General features: G+C 36.4%; 1 protein-coding gene across 28 annotated transcripts in view; it reads left to right on the plus strand.

The window, feature by feature from the left end:
* The window catches only part of TRIP12 (thyroid hormone receptor interactor 12), a 150,596-nt gene that overhangs the window by 22,324 nt on the left and 106,446 nt on the right, over positions 1-21,826 (plus strand). For all 28 annotated transcript variants that reach the window (XM_027119086.1, XM_027119147.1, XM_027119076.1 and 25 more), the window contains exon 2: positions 19,571-19,717. In XM_027119086.1, the coding sequence (XP_026974887.1) occupies positions 19,620-19,717 (98 nt within the window). In that variant the 5' untranslated portion in view covers positions 19,571-19,619. The remainder of the gene's footprint in view (positions 1-19,570; positions 19,718-21,826) is intronic.

Consider the following 21,826-nt stretch of genomic DNA (forward strand, 5'->3'; position numbering starts at 1 on the left):
AGGTACCCAAAGAGTCTTGGGGAGTGACTCTGGTTGATCCGTCATAGGTCATTTGCAGAGTATAAACCCTAGTTAACCTGTGGTCGGTGTTGTAGGATATGGGAATTTGTCACCTAGTATGTGACAGCTTCCATAGGCTCTATGGGATACAGTGGATAGAAGAGGCAGATGGTTATATATATTACAAACGGTTGTCTAATACAAGTAGTTTGTTTTCTTTTCATGCTAAGTTTTTATTTCAGTGTTATGCAAGTGCATAATTATAAATATTTGTTCAGTATAACAGTTGTGACATCCATAGAGAATTTCTTAGAGAAAACAAGACTGCAAACACTTAATTGTACTTCCAGCATCCAGTGAAATGTCTTAATTTTGCAAAGTGCTATAGAGCTCTTTGGAGTTGTTATATGCAGAAACTTTGAGAAATTTAACGCAAGAAGATTTTGTAAAATGTGAATAGGCAAGATTTCAGGTGAACTTCGTGGGGGCAAGTGCAAGGTAATGAATTAGGGGAAAATCAGTCACAGCTGTGCTGATGGGTAGGGAACTCTGGGTTAATTGCCATTTGGACGTTAAAAGTATTTACATAGTTGCTCTAGAAGTGTGCTTACTTTCCAACAATGGGATTTTTTTTTTTAGTTATCTTTTTTTGTTATTGACTCCTTTTTTTTCCCCTTGACCTGACAACCCCTTTATTTTGATTTGATTTTTTATTTATAAAATACATTTGAATATTTATATTCATTTTTTTATATTCTATTTATTCTGATTCTCCATTGAGGCTTTATAGTCTGCCTTTGTGCATCATTATTTTTTTAAATTTTTATTGAAATATAGTTAATTTACTGATTTCTATTCATTGTGGTTAGAGAAGGTGCTCGGTATGATTTCAGTTCTTTGAATTTGCTGATTTACTTTATGAGGTCCAGAATATGAATAGTTTCTGTCAGTATTCTGTGTGCTTGAAAAGAATATGTATTTGCAGTTGTCCATTAATTCTGTTGATAACAGTGTTATTCGAGTTATCTGTATCCTTGCTTATTTTTTGGTTTGTCTTGTTGATATCAGAGAGAGAGGTGTTTTAAAATTCAGTCCGGATTAGTGTGTTTTAAAATTTTTGTTTTAAGGTTTTAAAAACTGATTAAGAATTGCTGTCTTCCTGAATTGAACCTTTTATCATTATGAAGGTACCCTTTTTACCTCCAAATAATGTCTTTTTAAAAATTTATAAAGTCAAATTTTTTGATACTAATATAGCTACACCAGCTTTCTTTTGTCTAATGTTTGCATGATACTTTTCCGTCTTCTTCCTTTCTGTATCCTTGTGTTTAGATCTGTCTCTTGTAGTTGAAATGCTTTAAAAATCCAGTTTAATAATCTTAACTAGAGAGTGAGTTTTTACCATTTTATTTTTTTAATTTGTTGCTTTCATTTGAATTAATTATTTTTAATAGAGGTGTGATTCTAGTTTTTGGTTATTTTAGAAACTAAAACAGTATATCTAACAAGGTCTGTAATTAACTGGTACCTTTACTTCTTATGGAAAAGGCAAAGATTTAGAATAGTAACTCAGTTTACCAAGCTTCTCTTGACTTTAAAAATAGCTATTTTACTTTAATCAGTTTTTAAAACCTAACTGGATGGTATAATTTTATAGAGTTGATGTTCATTTACATTTATCTGTGTTTGTCACCTTTATTTCTTCTTATATCTCAGTACTGTGTTTGGGATTGCTTTCATTTTATCGCTGGTGGGAAAACTCTGACCAGTTTTTATGGGACACAAACTTCATTCTTAAAAGATAATTTCATTTGGTGTAGAATTCTCGATTGACACCTGTCTTCAGTGTGCTGAAGAAACTCTAATTCCACTGTTTTCTGGCTTCTGTTGTTTCTGTCAAGAGGTCCACTAACAGTCTGTCAAAAAATAAACACCTCTCCCGCCTCTTAGGCTTTAAGGTTTTCTCTATTTTTGCTACTTTGTGGTTTCACTAAGACGTGTCTAGATGTAAATGTCTTTTTATTTATCTTGTTTAGGATCATTTGGGCCCCTTGAATTTATGGGTTGGTCTCTTTCACTAGTTCCAGAAAATTCTCAGCCATTAAATGTTTAAATCTGCCTCTGCCTTGTTTTCACTCTTGTACTTCTGAAATTCTGATTAAACATATGTCTGATCTTCTCCCTTTGTCCTCTGTATATCTTCTTCATTTTTAACCTTTCGGCCTTTCTGTGCTGCAGTCTGCATAATTTCTTCTGCTCTGTCTTATGCTTTGCTAACTTCTTTGTCTGATATGCTGCCAGACCTGTTTATTAAGCTTTATTTTTCATATTAGAAGTTCTGTTTGGTTCTTTTTCAAATCTGTCACTTTAATATTGTTTCCTTCAGCTTTTGCAAGTTTGTCCTTTCTAACTTTAAACATAGGGAACATTTATCTGTCAGACAGTTCTAATATCTGAAATATGTGTGACCGTTTCTCTTGTTTTTCCAAGTTCTTATTCATGGTGCCTTGTTTACTTATGTGCTGTCTTTGGTTTATTTGTAGAGTTTTCCTGAGGCCTGGAATAAAGGTGCCTTTATCCAGAGAAGATGTATTTTACTTCTGTCAAGTATTTAATCATTGAAGCGTTCAGACCTTGCTACCCAAGGTGTAGTCTTCTGACTGGCAAGGGAGCTTGTTAGAAATGCATTACCTCAGGTCTCATATCTGTATTTTAATAAGAATCTGTATTTTTAAACAAGATGCATAGGTGATTCTTAGGCATACTAAATATTGAGCAGCACTGCACTGAGATTCATAAGATTTGAGTTACGCTGGCTTGAAGTTTCTTGGGTCTTCCAGATTATTCAGAATATTACAAATCTTGACCAAACATGTACAGATTTTTAGATTTTAACTTCATGAATTGATAAAGACTAAAAAAAAGTTTGGAATAAAATTAAGTTCTTGAGTATTTTGGGTTTGGAGAGTGGAGTGGGAAGAGCTTCAAGCAAAAGTGACCAACATCACTTGTCGTTAGGGAAATCTAAGTCCGAACAACAATGAAATACCACTACATACCCATCAGAAGGGCTAAAATGTGAAAAACTGAGAGCACCATGTTTTGGCACAGTTATGGAGCAACTGGAACTTTTATACTTACTGTTAGGATTGTAAGATAGTATAGCTGATGTGGAGAAAGGTCTGGTGATTTCTTTAAAACTTAATCGTAATCTTCCTGATGATCTGATTCTTCTCTTGGTATTTACTCAAGACAAATAAAAGCACATGACCATAGAAAGACTTGTAGACGGATGCTTGTACCAGCTTTATTCATAATGGCCAAAACCTAGAAACCATCCAGTGTCCATCAGTAGAAGAATGGATAAGCAATGTGATGCAATCATACAGTGGAATACTACTTAGCAATAAGAATGTACACACCGAACCACACGAATGACTCACGTATCATCGCTGAGTCAAACAAGTTTTATACGAAAGAGTACATATACTATGGTTCCACTTATAAGAAGTTGTAGAACAAGTAAAACTAATCTCTGAGAAAACTCAGAACAGTGGTTTTAGAGTTGGGAGGAGAAGTACAGGGGTTGGCTGGGAGGAGCACAAGGAAGTTTTCTTGGGTGCCATTCTATGTCTTGATAAGGAATTAGGTTGCACAGGTGTGTGCATCTGTCAAAACTCAATGAATTTTATACTTAAGATTTGTGCATTTCACTGTATGTAAACTTAACTGAAAACATGAAACAAAATTTGAACACTTATTAACAATACACACAAAGTGTAATGATGTCTGTAAGCTTACTTTGAAATGCATCAAAAAATATGTTGGCTCTTTGGCCAGGCACTGTTACTGGTAAAAGCTAGGTGATGGAATATGGGTATTTATCGAACAGCTCTCAAATTTTTTTCTGTTTTGAAATTTTTCATCATAAACTTAGGAAGGTGGTAAGAAGTAAAGGAATTAAGATGGAAAGTTCAGGAGGGGACTGAATTTGTACAATTATCCTGTTTTACAAATTTTGTTCAAATTTTTGCCCATTTTAAGAATGGTAACTGTGGTCTTATTGATTTGATTGTGGTTTTTTACTTATTTTTTTATTTAATCACATTATTTAGCTGAAAACATTGTGTTTTAGGCTAGAAAATTTGAGAAACATTGGTCCTTATCTCTGTTAGTATGCCAAAGACCCTTCGTAGCTCATCTTTATTGCTCTCTGTATCCACTTATATGTACACATAAGTGAAAGATCCACGGCTCAGTGTGGGAGAAAAACTTTTGTTAATATACCTTAATTTATGGGTCCACCTGGGTATTTGACTTTGTTTTCAGCGTATTCCATGTTTACATTATGTCTTAGCAATACTGGGTGAAATGTTTAAGGCACTCTTAGTCAGTACTTAAGATTTAGCCGAAGGCCTGAAGCTTTAAGTGGAGATGTTTTGTCTTTTGCCAGAATAGAGTGGCATTAATAGCTGCTTAGCACCATGTTAGGTGAAGTGTTGAATTGATTCTGCATCCTCTGAAGTTCACTGTTAAGTGGTTGTATCCCGTATTATTGGAAGACTGTGCCTGACTTCTTGTAAGTATGAGGAAGGAATTCTTCTACACTCAGGAGCTCTGAAAACAGAACCAGTGGAAGATGGATAGGGTCATTGTGGCCACTTCTCAAGTGGGTGGGGGGTAGGGTTTTTCTTTTGTATCTTCACCTCTGAAAGGTATAATGTTTTCGTTGATAATCTCACACTGCGTTAGAGTTGGGAGACAAGGAATTTAAAGGATGAATTAATGAAATGTAGGTTGACACATTTAGGTCAAGGATGATTTGCTCTATATCCAGAAGCTTAATTTTTCTTATTTCTAATAAAGGTGAAATCTCTATGGGCATATTTTTTTTAAAAAAGCCAGTGGTGATGATTCTTTGAAAGCAAACAAAAGCAACAGTTCCTTCTTTCCAAAGATAATTACAGCATATAATTGAGTGCTTATTCTTTTTATAAAAGACTTTTATTATGGGATATTTTAAACATACACAAAAATAGAATAGTATAAAGAACCTCAGGATACCCAACACCCAGCTATGACACCATCAACTCATGGCCACTATTTTTCACCCATACTTTTACCCCTACCCCAATTATTTGGAAGCAAATTTTAGTTGTTATATGATGTGTAAATATTTCAGACTGCTTCTCTAAAAATTAAGAACTCTTTTTAAAGACATAAGCTAGTACCCTAGTACCCTGATCGTATAATAAAAAATAGACAGTTCCTTAACATTTGTAACTGTCGAGTCAGTGTTCATATTTTCCATACTTTTGTTTCTTTGATATCTTTTAAAACTGAATATGTAGGTTCTGTCTTCCTTTTTTCCACCTGTAACTTGCTTACTATATTGTCTAAGTGTTTCCGTTAATTTTCACAACTTAATGAAATATACTTATCTTCCTTTTATAGTTGAGGAAGCTAAGGCTTTGATAGATTAAGACATTCCTCTAAGTTAACATGGTTTCTGGTGGAGCCAGATTTTGAACTGACTCAAGACCTAGGTACTCTTTACCACTTCTTCTCTTCTTTACTGTAGACATTTAGGTAATATTTTTTCAGAACATTTTTTCCTATGCATATACAAACAAATATCAATATTCCCCCCTTCTTCTTTATTATCCTTCAGGTCTCAGCTTAAGATATCTCTTCAGAGAGGTATCACCTGGTGAGTCAACCTCAAGTAGCTTTTTTCTTCCCCCTTCCTTATTCTCTATACTTCCTGTTTTTCTCCTATTCCATCTTTCATAGCACTTACCACAATGCAAAAAGCTTGATTATTTTGTGTCTTTCCAGTTGAGCATAAGCTTCATCAAGGCAAAGATTATGCCTGTTGATGCCTGTCAAATAGGCTCCTAAATATTTGTTGAAGAAATTAACAGTGTTCTGCGTTTCCTATCAGTGTAGTATTTACAAATCTACCTCTGTTTTTAAGGACCTCTAAGCATGCCATAGAATTGCTACAGTGTGCTTATTTAACCATTTCCCAACTAAGAACTTTTGGATCTTCAGTTTTTTTCCTCTGTGACATACTGCAGCAAGCATCTTGATTACATATATGCTTGCAGACTTGTGCAAGTGTTTCTTTAGGTTAGCTTCCTGGAAGATTCCTGGAAGTGGGATTGTGGATTCTAAGGACATCAGTGGCAGTTTTTAATTATGGGATATGGGGAGTCTTGTACAGTTTGCATAGGATTAGGTGATATGTAATGATAGCAGAAAAAGTGTAACTGTGTCAGCTCTTAAACCTAGCTGATAATTAGAATAGTGCAAGGGGCTTTTGAATAATAGTTTGATTTTTCCTTACCCGCGTCCTGATAGGGCCCTGAAATCTGTATTAAAAACTTAATTTGGGGAATAACAACTTTTATATTTTTCCTGGCTATAGGTTTGTACATGTTTTGGCTCAGTATAGAGGCAATCATTAGCACCTACTTATTTTTGGTAAAAATGCTACTATTTATAGAAATGTAAGGAACTGGTCATTAGAGTATGACATTCTAAATGTGGGTGTTTTTTTTTAACCTTTGAAAAATATTTTCTGAGACTTTCTGAATTCAGACACAATCCCTATGACATACATGATCTTAAACAAAAATTTGGCACTGTACATTGTTCACCTTGCATTAAAGTAATGGTCTGTATCTTTTCTCCCCAACTTTGAGTTACATTTCATTGCTTTCTTTCTCTTGAGCCTTACCACAAACTTAGTCATATCTGTGGCTGAAAATTCTCCAGATTCTATCACTGATAATGACAAGCTACATACCTGTTGTTTCCAAGAGTTTGTACCAATCTGCGATGATCACAATGTTGAAATAATTTTTGTTGCAAGGCAGGTATTCTTTCTAATACAAGCTATGTTAAAGAGATTAACCTCTGTGATTTCATTATTATGGTGGAGTACACAGCAGTGACAAGAACATGTATTGAAGAATATTCTGAAAGTATTACCTTATGTGTGTCCCTATGCTCTAAAGGTCATTTACCAAACATAAATTGCTTTTGTCCATAGGGAGCACCTTGGTGTAATCTGCAGGATACCTTGTATTTTGTTTTCAATAACAGTGATTCTTACCCAGCAGGCATCTCTCTGTCCCTTGGTGGAGAGAGGCATTTACAAATCATTCTCTCCTCCCTCCCTCAATAGTTCTTCCCTTTTGATAATCACTGTGTCTGATAGTGGTGTTCCTAGATCTTTACTTAAAAGTACTCTGTTTAGGAAAAGTGAAAATGAATGTTAGGTTAGGGTCTTATAAAAATAGAGCTGAACCAGATTTTAGAGACTATCAGTTCAGTAACCTTTCCCGTTTGTCTGTTCATTCCTGGCTAGGTAGAGAGGAACATCTTTAAGAGGATGTACTAAAAATGCTAGTGTAAGCTGACCTTCAGCCCCGACTGACTGGTGAATTATGGTAGCCAACAGACTTGGACCTGTTAAAACTGGACCTGTGAGCAATCTTGGGCATATGGACTAAAAGTTGCTGACTAGTTTATAATCCTGGAGACTTTAAGAAGAAGAAAAAATAGTCTTCTAAATGTAATTAGTAGTCTGAAGGATTATATAAGCTGTATGAGTTAAGATAGGATTTATATTAGGGATTTGAGTTGCTCTGAATCTTAGAAGTGGCTGGGCTGGGCTATATCTGTGATAAATTGATTGATGATTATATTACAGTGTTGTACAAAAGAAACTTTTGGTGCAAAAGTTTGTATGTCATTCTCTATAGACTGTGTTTTAGGCAGTTAAGAACTCCATTTTCTTGGAAACAGGATTTGTATTACAAAATTAGTTTTTTTTTTTTTTTTGAAGATGAACATGTGCCTGGGATATAGAAACCTGTGAAAAAACTCTGTTTCTCCCGTTTTTAGTAATGAGATCACATAATTTTTAAAAATGAAAATGAGAAAAGAATGTTCTAAAAATGGCTAATATTTTGAGTTATTTTTTCTGGTTACTTTTACCTACTAAGTAGCATCTATAGAGTTAAAATTACAACATGCATAATTGTTTAAAGAATTTATTGTGTAGGGAAATAGTACATGATTCAAAATGTAAAAGGCCTTATAGGGTCCTATTCTAACAAGGTAGCTGATTTAAATAGTTTTTTTTTAATGTATTCTCTATTGATAATATTTATGCCAATGATAATTACAAATGTAGTAATATATATGTTGACATAACATATTCTGTGCCCAGTATTCTGTGCCTGCTGTTTTGCTTAACAAAACCTTGACAATAGTTCCATTTTTAGTGTATATAGCATTTTCCTTCTAATTGTGGCAGAGATAAACAACTCTTAAAGTTGTCTTCTTCCTGTTTTATAACTTACTTTTACAATTATGCAATAGTATTATTTTTTTCTTCTGTTTCTTTTATTAACCATGGCCTCCCTTTTAGTACCCTTCAGGTTGTTTTTGTTTCAGAACATCTTTCCACCATTTTGAATTGCTTCCTCTGCCTGGTAGAATTCTCAGTTTTGATTTTGGTTATTTTCTCCCTTTGATCAGAGCAGATCATTTTGGTGGAGAGCCATTGCAGTACCTTTTGCTTGGTGGCTTAGTGATTGTTTGCCCAGCTGATCTTAATTTTGGAGTTGCTCTTTCTCTTCCCTGCTTCTCTCCTCCAGTTTAGGCTGTTCTTTGTCTTGGTTAATCAGGGCACTGTTCAATACAAACACGCCACTGCCTCCTTTTTTAGGTGCCTCACCTCCCTTGCGGTTCTGGCCTGGGAAGCTGGCTCCCAGGAGGGGGTACTTTTGATCTTTTGTTGCCCTTGCTCCACAGTTTAGTTTTTTCAACGAAAGGGTCATTGATAGGAACCTTTAAGATCATCTTCTTACCTTTTATTTTTTTTTTATTTTTTAAGCTCTGGTCTTTACCTCTTCCCTGTTTTTGGTACAGATTTTATTGTATCTGGCAAATTTTCTTCTGTGAGTTAGCGTGTAGCCAACTTTTCTCTAGTTTCATTTTACGTGGAGATTTCTTCCGAATTTTTAAAGCATTTATTCATTTTTCTTTATTTCAGGGAGGAAATCAAGAAAAAGAGTCATTACCCTGCTATCTCCTATTTCTATTCTTGTAATAATATCTGGGTTAAATTTTAAAATCTTTTGAATCAAGTGTGCTTAGACTCAAGGAGTATTGGAGTCTATTATGTGTAATTAATGTATTAACAGAGACAGTTGTGAATCTTAATTTTTGCTGAACAAGAAAATGGACATTTCTAAGAGAGCTATAGCATGAATTGTATGGCTTAATACTCAAAAAATGTAGTCTTTGTGAAAATGATGCCAAAATTAATCTCATTGACTCTTGCCAGGTGACAGTAAGGCAGATTCTCAAGGCCTATTACAATCATGAAACGTGGATGCTGGCATCAGTTTGTGTGCCCAGTGTTGAATTTTGTTGTTCAGTGTTGGGTGATACTTGATCTTTCAAGTTTTTCAAGTGTTTGCTGCAAGCACTTCAGCTATTTGCACTTCGTAAATGAAGGCATAGTATAGAAATTATTCAGAGTTTGGACTCTGGAGGGTCAATTGTGTTCTATTTCCATCTCTCTAAATGGATTAGCTGTCAACAAATCAATAAACAGAAAGTGGTTAAATTCATGTTTAGAATGGCATAGTGGAAAGTATACCTTGCACTGGCGTTCTGGAGAGCTGGACTGTGTGTGTGTTAGGTGTGTCCCTAAATAGATGTATGCTCCGCTGCAGTTCACTCTGGATGAGAATTTCCTCTTACATAAACGAGAAAATTACATCAGGTGTGGGCTGCCACTTATGTTTATGGTTTCTACTCTCAGTAGGTTCTTCATGCCGCTCTGTAGTCCTCTTTGCCCATAGTCATCCCCTTTCCCTGTTCTGTATTAGGTAACTCTTTGAAATCTCCATTCTCCCTTACTGGTCTCATACCTTAAAATCACAGGTTCTGTTAAGCTAGGCATGCACATCCTTGCTGCCATTTGTCATCTCGTGCCTTTGAGATTGATGTGATATGCTTTTCCTCTGCTCTAAGGCTTATGCTCTTAATTCTTTCTTTTTCTCCTGTAGGACCTCATTAGTAAACTATACCTTATTCCCAGCCTTTTTCTTTCAGTAATTTTCTTAACATATATAAATATGCCCAAGACTTATTTTTTTAAAAAAGGAAAAATAGGAAAATCACGAACACTCCTGCACACACAGCCTTTGTCAGTCCTGCTTCCCCTTACCTCGTTGGCTATCTTCTCTTCTGTGTCTTCTTTGTAGCCTAGCCTTTGCTCGAGAAAGTTAGTCTTTACTGTCTACCTAACTTAACCACACCCTCTCCTCCCCCACCATTTCTAGAAGCAGCTCTCACAGATTTCTTAATCTGATGGACATGTTGCAGTTTCATGTGTCTGCCCTTTCTGTGACATTTGAACTCTTCCTATCCATTTTTTTATTCATTCGTGTCTTCAGTACTACCATCCTGATTTTTTCCCCTCATACTTTTTGTTTTGTTTTTTTGTATACCTTCATCGTTTATTCCCTGTACTTCTGATGAGTCCCTGATTCTCCTCAACTAGATTCTTTCTTTTCTGTTTTCCTTAGATTTTAGTCTTTCCCAAAGTTCCACCCTGGGCTTGTTCTTCTCTTTATGCTGCGTGCTTTTCCTAGAGAAAATGAAATCTCATTGATTATCTTGGTTTCATCTATCTCTTGCCTGCTGATAATTTCTTCCATGTGCATATTCAGTTACCTACTTAATTCTAGATCTTTATTTGCATCTGCATAGTGGAACTCTTTATCTACAAAGCCTACAAACTCATTTGACATGTTTAACACTGTATTTTTCTACCCCATGTGTACCATTTGGTAACGTTACTACCATCTGTTTTTTAAAATTTTCTAAAGTTAAAAGCATAACTTAGAACTATGGAGTAAACACATAGTAAAGATTTATTTAACTCACTAATTAATTAAGGGAACCCGTTAGGTATAAGCTGATTCATATAGCATTTGAGGAACTGGATATTTATAGGCAATTTAATAAAGAACTTTAGATGGTAATGTCCCATTGGGCAGAAAACTGCAGTCTTTGGGATTACGTCTACTGGTACTGTTGTTTGTATTTCTTCTACATACACATCTGCAAGATAACATGTAAATTCATTGTCTGAAACCCTAATTAATAGGAAATAGCAAATTAATGCTTCTGTCTTCTAGAAAAATTAAATAGTTCCTAGCTGAGCCTGTTAAATAGTGTTTCATATGGCATTGAAAGGGTATGCAGTCATCTTCTTTCTTTATATGTTTTAAATAACTTTTCTTAACCCTTGTCACCAGAGTAAGAAACTTGACATTTTAATGTCCCCATTCATATATATGCTGAAGTTTGAGAAACACAATCCTAGACATTTTTTTTTTTCCTCCTCATGGTATAGATTTTATTGTCTAAATGTTTACTGATTCCTATCTCTTCATTCACTTTCCATTGTTATCGGACCCTCATCCACCCTTAAGCCTGTTTGGTAACTTAATAGTTGGTCTGCTTATCTGTAGGTCTTAAACCCCAAGTTTTTAGCTTTAGGCCCTTCATGATACAGTTCAGACTTATTTCTTAGGTCCATGTTCTTCCCAGATTTTTTTTTTTAAATAAATCTGTTTATTTATTTTTGGCTGCGTTGGGTCTTCACAGGTGCGGGCTTTCTCTAGGTGCGGCGAGTGGGGGCTACTCTTCTTTGCGGTGCGCAGGCTTCTCATTGTGGTTGTTTCTCTTGTTGCGGAGCACGGGCTGTAGGCACGCAGGCTACAGTAGTTGCAGCACGCGGGCTCAGTAGCTGTGGCTCACAGGCTTTAGAACGCAGGCTCAGTAGTTGTCGCGCGCGGGCTTAGTTGCTCCGTGCGGCTTAGTTGCTCCGCGGCATGTGGGATCTTCCCGGACCAGGGCTCGAACTCGTGTCCCCTGCATTGGCAGGCGGATTCTTAACCACTGTGCCACCAGGGAAGTCCTCTAACCTTTTAAACTGGACCTTTTCAACCTGCTGAGGATGAAATTAAGTTACCCTTTTTTTGTTGTTTTTATTTACAGTATTACCTTTGATACTACTTCTCATATCATTTAGCGCGTTTTATGATTATTACTCATTTAAGGATTGTTCAGTTAAACTGATTATCTCAAGGAAATATAAAAGGATTAGGACCTTCTAGATATCCCTCCTAGCTTGCAGTGTCATGTTCTCTTAGTGTTTTGACTTTTTAAAAAAGGGAAACGCAGAATTATTTTTTCTTCATTTGTTCAGTCATATAGTATAGTCATAAAGAGCGTGGACTTTAGGTCAAACCTGTGTTTGAGTGCTGGCCTTGTAACAGCAGCCTTAGGGTTATTACAACCTACTGTGTGCCACAATTTCTCTAAAGGAAGGTTATTTCTTGTCCTACCAATTTTGTAAGGTTGTGAAAATTAAACGAAGAGGCGCTTTGCCAGGGACGTGGTAAGCACAAAATAAACATTACCCATAATCATTTTTATTTTAATATTCACTTTAAAACCTGTATTTTTGCCAGCAAATGTTCTTTTCTAGTGTTACAAAAAATATAATTTGGAAAATATAATTTGGAAATACTATTTTTACATGTTGCACAGCATCCCAACATGACATTGGAATGGTTTCAATGCCCCTAAATTGAATTAAATGCCTGAGACCCCATTCTCAGATAACCTAGCTCTTTCCCCTGTACTCAGTGGCTCTTACTCTTATTTTTTCTCTTCAGAACTTTTCTGATTAACTGGAAGAAAGACAATACATTTCTGTCCATTTCCCTAATGCAGACTAATGTTTAGCTTTCTAAACTAATGCTTTGTTCATTAAAGGTTCATGAACCAGGTTGCACTGTTGTATAACAGATACAACTACTAAGAGTTTGACATTTGACTTGTAACTACACTATACATGCTAACTAGTGTTTTTTTTGTTTTTGTTTTTTTCACCTCCTTCCTAAATCAAAGTGAAATATAAACTGTCCTAAATGGTTTTATAGAATTTTGGGGGTCATTTTTTTCCTCCCTAATTCCTTTCCTTTCAAGATGTTGGACTTGATGTAGACTTGATGACGCCCCCCCTTTTCCCCAGATTCACCAGTCATTTAATTGTGCTAATAGGCACTCATTAAAAATGACTGCTGTATGTGTCAGGCACCATTCCAAGAGCCTTAATATATGTTGTCTGTAGTACCCAAACCCTAAATTAATAGTGTTATCTCTAGTTTAATGGAGAAACAGATGAAGGTGTAAAGTATTGTATATGTCTCATTTTTATTAAGTAGCAGAGCCAGGATTTAGTCTAGTGTGGGGATATAGAGCAGTAAGCTCCTTGTGAGCAGGGATTGTTTTATTTTCCTCTATATCTCAATCCCTTGCTCTTAGGGAAGCTTAAAGGATATTCATTCCCATTTTAAAGACAGTCGTGTTTGAAGTCCTTGCCATTTTTACTTAAGCAAGAATGACTCCTGGTATAAGCAAGAGTGACTTGCATTCCATTTCATTGTAGAGTTGTTTAATACTGCCCCTGGTACGTTTAACTTCCTGTCCTTTCTCCTAAGATGTAGTCATATCCTTTTTTGATCTGGTGTATGCAGTTGTTTACATCTGCTATTGCTTGCAGCCTGCAGGTCTGAATGCTGTTACTTGTTGCATGCAGGCAACTTAATTTTGTAACACTTCAGTTTCCTTGTTTGTAAAGTAGGAATAGTAAACAACATGGTTAATAAAGGCCCATTGGCACATTTAAATTTTGCTTATTAGAATAAACATATGAATAAAGTGTTATGGAAATTGTGTTTACTACTGTTGCTATTAAACTCCAGTTTTACAGTCTGAAGCCAAACCAAGTCTCTTTGGAGGACCACATCTAAATAGAAGGCATAAGAAATTGGCGGGAGCGGGGCGGGGGGGACACAATGATAAATAAGATTCCCATTAAATGTCACTTCTGAAAACTTGCTACAGATACTGCACTGGGATGTTAGATTTTTAGAAAAATGTTATCTTTACTGTGAAAATAATGCAACTTTCCTTCAGTTTTTAGAGTTGCCTATCAAATAATAGATAATAGAAATGTATTAGCTTGGTTTGGGACTATTCATGACTGCTCTTGGTCACTAAATTGGAGATATGTTCTCCAGTCTATCCAGCTTCCTTCATGTGAAAAAAACTTTGCACAAATGATAACCTTTGTTTTCATTTCATACTTTTGGCCATTTGACTGGGAAGAATCCTAAAGTTAATTTTTTTCCCTAGCCTTAACCTCTCTTTTCTGATTCTGAGTTGAGAAATTAAAGGAAAAATCAATTTCCAGAATGTTTGCAGTTGAAGTTTCCTAGAAAGAATGTCCTTCTTATAAAACTTTGAAAATGAATTTTAAAATGTAGATTAGTATGCATTTCTTTTTTTCCTGAAGAAATTGTTTGCCTGAAGAGGTAAATACGTTTTCACATAAAATTCATATGCCATTTAACCTGATCAGTGAGCAAGTTTGTTGATGCTTAGAGCTGTGAACAAAGTTATCATGAGTTTGTTTTCAGGGCAAGTAGTTTTTTTAATTGAGGTATAATTGACATCCACCATCATATTAGTTTCAGGTGCACAACAGTGATTTGATATTTGTATATATTGCAAAATGATCAGTAACACTAAGTCTGGTTAACATCTGTCACCATACATACAGAATTTTTTTTTTAAGATCTGTTTTCGTAGCAACTTTCAAACATGCAATACAATAGTATTAACTTTTAATCTCCATGCTGTACATTACATCCCCATAGTAATAAGACTTATTTATTTTACAACTGGAAGTTTGTACCTTTTGACTTGCTTTACCCATTGACCCACCCCCTATCCTGCCTCTGGTAACTGTCAGTCTGTTCTGTGAGTTCGCTTTCAGTCTTGAACGTGTCAGTGTTTCTGTGCTTTTTCCATTGAATTCAGAGTCATATATGCCATCTCTTTTATTTCAGTGCTTTAGGAATTAACGTCAACGGTTTCATGTGAAAAATATCGGTGATCGTTTCCACTGAAACGAAGGCATATATCCATGGTTAGAAGAGTAGTATATTTCAGGACTTGATAGGGTTATTAATAGACTGGACTTAAACCTTCTAGTTTCAACATTGTAAGATACCTATTAAGATGGAATCTTTGAGTTCATATTCATTTCAGTTTATCAAAACAATTTATAGTAATGTAGTTTTTTATTATTAAAACACATACAAGTGAGTTTTTATAACTCACTTGTATGTTTTAAAATTTAATTAATAAAATATGGTAGGTGTACTAATTGGTGAAGACAGCATGGAATATTCACATAACAAGAAGGAAATCATTGCATGGTGATTTTTAGGCTCTTATCTGGAGTCAAAAGAAGAGTTAAATTTTGTGAATTTGAGGTAATGGTGATCTCTGGAGGTGATAGGTCTTCTCCATATCAGGGTTCAGAGGACGAGTTCCTTATCAGATGACTTTGAACTTGCTTCATTTGGAATTGTCTGTAATGTAAGGGCTTGAACTTGATCACCTCCAAGGGTCCCTTCTGTCTCTGGATTTGTTGACACCGGGCAGGGGCGTTGGGGGGAGATCCTATGTGTATTATATGTGACTCTTATATTTACTTGTGGGCAATTCAAACTCCAAAGTTTTACGGAGTCCGGCCATGTTCCTTAAAGTTCAATTTATGCTTTAAAAGCAGGTAGCACTTTGATAAATAAGTGTCTTCTTATTTGCCACTTTTCCTCTCAAATTCCAAGAATTATCCATGAACCACCTGGTGCTGGTTGACAAGCTCCGAAGGTGTTGGGAGCATTATTAAGGTTACTTTGCTAGCTATAGGTCAAATTAACTAGTGTGACTTATATTCATTTGAATCACTTAAGACCCTATGACATACCGTAGGCATTTAATAGCAGGAAGTGGGCAGGTGAGATCTCCTAACCCTGTTTTTTTAATTTTTATATTAATTTATTTATTTTTGGCTGCTTTGGGTTTCCGTTGTTGCGAGCGGGCTTTCTCTAGGGGCTTTCTCTAGTTGCGGTGAGCGGGAGCTACTCTTCGTTGGGGTGGGCGGGCTTCTCATTGTGGTGGCTTCTCTTTTTGCGGAGCACGGGCTCTAGGCGCATGGGCTTAAGTAGTTGTGGCTCGCGGGCTCTAGAGCACAGGCTCAGTAGTTGTGATGCACGGGCTTAGTTGCTCCACGGCATGTGGGATCTTCCCAGGCCAGGGCTCAAACCCGTGTCCCCTGCATTGGCAGGAGGATTCTTTTTTTTTTTGGTTTTTTGGCCTCGAGGCATGTGGGATCTTAGCTCCCTGACCAGGGATCGAACCCGCGCCCCCTGCATTGGAAGGCAGAGGCTTAACCACTGGACCGCCAGGGAAGTCCCCTGGCAGGAGGATTCTTAACCACTGCACCACTAGGGAAGCCCAGATCTCCTAACCCTGTTTAATAATAGTATTCTTTGCTTTTTAAAGTGAAAGGAACAGTATCATGCTATTCTCTTGTGTCCATACTGTTTAGCGTCCAAGCAAGATGGCATTGAGATGGTGTTTGAAGTAGTAAAACTTGTTGGATGAATTCTGAAATAGATTGGTCTTTTTATTTAGTTCTTGAATGGGATACAATTGTTCTTTAGACCAGTACAACCAGGAGAGCCCTTTCAAAATGTATGTCCAATTTCTGCACCCACAGAATCAGAATCTCTGAGGGCAGAGGTCAGGCATTCATTTTTTGACAAAGCTTCTCAGGTGATTGTGATGCTCACCCTTAATTAAGAACACTGTGTTTTCTTTGTAGCAAAATTCACTTTTTTTTTTTTTTTTTTTGTGGTACGGGGGCCCCTCACTATTGTGGCCTCTCCCGTCGCGGAGCACAGGCTCCAGACGCGCAGGCTCAGCGGCCGTGGCTCACAGGCCCAGCCGCTCCGCGGCATGTGGGATCTTCCCGGACCGGGGCACGAACCTGTGTCCCCTGCATCGGCAGGCGGACTCTCAACCACTGCACCACCAGGGAAGCCCCAAAATTCACTTTTGAAACGATATTGCTAGAAGTTTAAAACTCATGTTGACCCGTAGGTTTTATGGCAGTTTCTGCCAACATAATTTTATCACAAGTATTTTTTTATTCTGAATAAATGTTTATAGTAATAATAATAGTTGGTGTGTACTGAGCCCTTGCAATGTGATAGGCACTGTGTTAAGTGGTTTGTATGGATCTTCTCATTTAATGCTCACAGCTACTCTATAGGATAAGTTCTTTATCCCCATTCGATAGACTGAAGCACAGAGGACTTTATGTACGAGGTCATACATTTTGTTGGTATTGGAGTTAAGATTTGAACTCAGTGAGAGGCCATTTAACTCCAGAGCCCAGCATTTGTAATCCAGTGACCTACCTTACTGCTTTCAAAGGATAAGTAACAAAAATGACTCCTTTTGTTTCAGACTTCAGACCCCCGTCCTCTTTCTCAAAGTTAGTCAGTACCATCTGCAGGGGATACGTTTCAAGCTCCCCAGTGATGCCTGAAACCGTGGATAATACCAAATCCTGTATATACTATGTTTTTTCATATACTAATTGGTGGGGAGCGTATATAGTAGATACATTGGGCAGAGGGATGATTCACATCCTGAGCGGGACAGAGGGATGGCATGAGATTTCACCAGCTACAAGGAATGTTGTACAATTTAAAACTTACAAATTATTTATTTTTGGAATTTTCAATTTAATATTTTTGTACCAGGATTGATCAGGTAGGTAACTGAAACCATCGAAAGTGAAACTGGTGATAAGGCGCGTGGGGGGCGGGTTGTTAACAGTGTCTGTTGTATGAATTTATTGCCACCAATTTTTTTTTTTTTTTTTTTTTTTTTGCGGTACTTGGGCCTCTCACTGTTGTGGCCTCTCCCGCTGCGGAGCACAGGCTCCGGACGCGCAGGCTCAGCGGCCATGGCTCACGGGCCTAGCTGCTCCGCGGCATGTGGGATCTTCCTGGACCGGGGCACGAACCCGCGTCCCCTGCATCGGCAGGCGGACTCTCAAACACTGCGCCACCAGGGAAGCCCTTGCCACCAATTTTTAACGAGCAAATACTATATAAAGATACGTATGCAAACCTTTTAAATATATATGTACACATAGATGGGGATTATACCGTTTTTCCCCAAGCGAGATCTTTCTTTCCATCAGTACATGTAAACTGAACCTTCCTCTTTCTCTTTTAATGTTTATATAGTATTTCCTCTTTTTTTCTTTCTAAAGTTGAGAGTAATTATATTAGTAATTTGAACTTTCTGACTGAAGTTTATTTGGTATATTAATTGGTGATGTGGGCAAGTGTGACAGAAAGAAACAGTCCTTTTCTACTGAATTGGGTCAACATGTAACTCAAAAGAAAACCCAGTTTCCTGTTACATTGCATGGAATCTCTTAAAATCCAATAATAGATTTAGTTATGGTTAATTTACATTCTTTTTGGCACAAGTTTCTGTAATGTCATATGATCGTTCCTTCTGTTCCCTCCCCAATCAATAGAAGTAATTAAAGAACTCTACCTGGAATTTGACTGGAGGCTTAAGAAAAATTGTGTCAGATTTGATTTATAAAAATCGCAATTCTTTCTTTCTGTGATAGTAATATTGACCTGTTTTGTCAGTTAAACTCATTTTCTTTGAGTGTCAGCATTTTTTCCTGTATAACAATTTCTTACAGAAAGATAAAAAGTTCAAATTAATTAATAACTGTGTTTTGAACTAAATTGTTAAGCTTATGAATGATGTTCACCATTTCTTGTTGCTAACATCTCCATGAGGTAGATAATATACTTTACAGAAGAGGTAAACAAAATCTAGAGGTCAAGTTTCTTGTCCAGAGTCACAGCCAGCACAGCTGATGTTGAAATCCAGGAGATCTAGGACCATTTCTCAATTTACTGTCCTTGAGCTGCTTTTTCCTTGTTTCTCCATTAAGATATTATAGTTTTACCATTTCCTTTGTATTCATTATTTCATTTGTTCACAGCAGTGCTGTGAAGTAAGCATGGTATATGTTGCTTGTTGCTTTTATTCTGTGCCTGAGGAATCTGAGGCTAGAGGTTATGGTTTGTACAAAGGCAGACTCCTTTAGTTAGTTACCCGTTCTATCACAGGACTTGAGCCAAGGTGTTCTGACTTTAGGTGCAATGCCCTTTACCATGTAGTACTAGATGAGGAAACAGATTTCTACTTGTGCTCCGTTTTTTTGAATTGGGGATTTCTTGAGCGTTCCATGAGAAATCTAAGTTAATTCTGTGTGCGGGATTCTGGACCTCATGCCTTGAATTTGATATATTCGTGCCACTTTATAACACATTAATCAGCCAGACTTCACAGTTTAATAAGACACTGCAGCATTGGTGAAGGCTGTACGATCAAATTGTTTGCATAACATTTCCCCTTCATCTTTGGTGCCCCTCATTTGTTTCTGGTGTTGTACTGTGTATAGTTGACATTTTATTTTTTCTCCTTTTTTTCCCCCTTTTAGTGAATGGTAGTGTCTAGAAAGGGTATGTCCCTTCAAGAGAGAGGTGCCAATGTCCAACCGGCCTAATAACAATCCAGGGGGGTCACTGCGACGTTCACAGAGGAACACTGCCGGGGCCCAACCACAAGACGACTCCATAGGAGGAAGGTATGTATTTAATGGTAATTAAATGATAATTTAAATGGTAATTTCAACCCTTTGTGATCCCTTCCTTTATGTATGTTGTGACTTGGTTTATTTACCTTATTGAAAGGAAGCTTCTTTGTTTTAAGATCTTGAGTTTTGATAGCTAGCTTTTTGAGTTTTTTCCCGTCTTACTTTTTGACAACGCATGGACACTGACAGGCTGGCAAGTCTGTCTGACTTGTGTTAGCGCATCGATTCTCAGCGTGTGGTGTTGAGCTGATCTTTTTAGTTGGAGTCGTTGTATAGGAGGTAGTGTGAACAATCGATACATTCTCTTGAATGCAAGATTTCGTGTCTGATTTAGCTAAGAACTGTCATTTTATGCATAAAATACTCAGAATTACTTGAGCCTAATTTTGAGTCCATGGACTAATCATGGTTAGATTATAATAGATTATGGCTAAACTCTAATAAGATTACCTGATGCAACATTTTGAGATATTACCATGTATATTGTCTACTAAATTATAAAAAAAATGGTAAATGTCAAATGTAAAGAAGATATTGCAATACTTCTTGTTCATGTCAGGTGATTTAATTGGTTAAACGTTTGGACTTTGGACTAGGACAGCTTCGTGTGCAATTTCTGCCTCTGCCTTTAAATAGCTATGTGTCCTTTGTTATATCTTTCAGGAAACCTCAATTTTTTTAGTCCACACAGTGGGGGCATCTGTTTCATAGGGTTACTAGTTAACTTCAGTATTGTTAACATGTTAAACTGAGAGCAGTGCTTAGTACAGAGTTCTGTTGTAGATTTTTTTGCTTTTTTACATTTAGATTGTTCTTTGGGAGCAGCCACACTTAACTTTATTTATGCTGTTGATTAGAAAAATCACTCCCCATTATAAAAATGTTACATATTTTACAGAATTTGGAAAATATAGAAAAGTATGAAGAAAAGCATCACAGTTTCACAGTCCACTTGTAGTCACTGTTAACACTGACCTATTCCTCCTTAGTTGCTCTTTTTTTTTAAGGCATGTATGTGTGTATACATGTGCACGCATGTGCACCTAAGTTACGCACACCTTTCGAACAATTACAGTTTTGTACATATTAATCCTCAGGTTATATTTAGACCCTTGCATATGATTGACAAACATTTTGCACTGTCACACAGTATATTACTTCTAAATCCACAGTGACGTTTCAGCACCATTATCTTTTCTACACGTCAGTGATAATGTTGTAAAATTATTTAAATGTTTTATTATATTATGTATTTAACAATATGAGTGGAAAACAAATGGACATTTATACTAGTATAATACTAGTTATAAACTAGTATAATACTAGTTAATACTAGTTATTAAAATGCATTGGCTTAAAAGTTGTAATCAGGATGGAACTCAGTCAGATTTGTAGAATGGCAGATGTTTCCCTGAAGTTCATGTGCTTTAAGACAATCTATGATATGCTCAGTTGTGAAGGAAAATAATAAAATTTCAAAGCGTGTTTCGAATGGAGAAACACGCCAAAGAATATAAAGCAAGGTATAATTAGAGTTTTTATAGCTTTAATCTCTCCTCCCTTTCAGTAATGTGGCCCCATTTCAGCTCTCATGATTTCAACTTTTACATGTCTTTAAAAAACATTTCCCCACAAAAATAGTACACAAAAGAGGGCCTATTCACTTTTTTAAAACCTAGTATCATATGTGTTGTTTCCTGTGTCTTTAAAAATTGTTTAAAAACAGGACTTTTAAAGTCTTCATGTTCAATTGTGGGTAGTTAATACCATAATTTAGTAATAACTTTGAATATATAGATTTTCCCTATTTTTATGTGGATAAGTATAATTATGATCAGGGCATAGAAATTTAGAACTTTAGCCAAAAAGTCTTATCAGTTTGGCTAAGAATGCAAATTAGAAGATATTTGCACATCTGAATTTCATTTTGCCATTTTAGACAGCTTGATTCTTTTGTTTGTGATACAGTCTCAGAGCTGGAAGGGACCTTTTCATCAAACCCCAGACTGATTTTTGAAGCCCCAGTAGAGTGTGCTATGCTAACAATTATCTAACCTCTGAGAAACCTCTCCAGTCATTTTGGGGAGTGAGTGGATTGGG

The sequence above is a fragment of the Aethalodelphis obliquidens genome, unplaced genomic scaffold, assembly GCF_003676395.1.
Source record: "Aethalodelphis obliquidens isolate GAN/ISIS:26980383/991018 unplaced genomic scaffold, ASM367639v1 scaffold2, whole genome shotgun sequence".
NCBI lineage: Eukaryota > Metazoa > Chordata > Mammalia > Artiodactyla > Delphinidae > Aethalodelphis > Aethalodelphis obliquidens.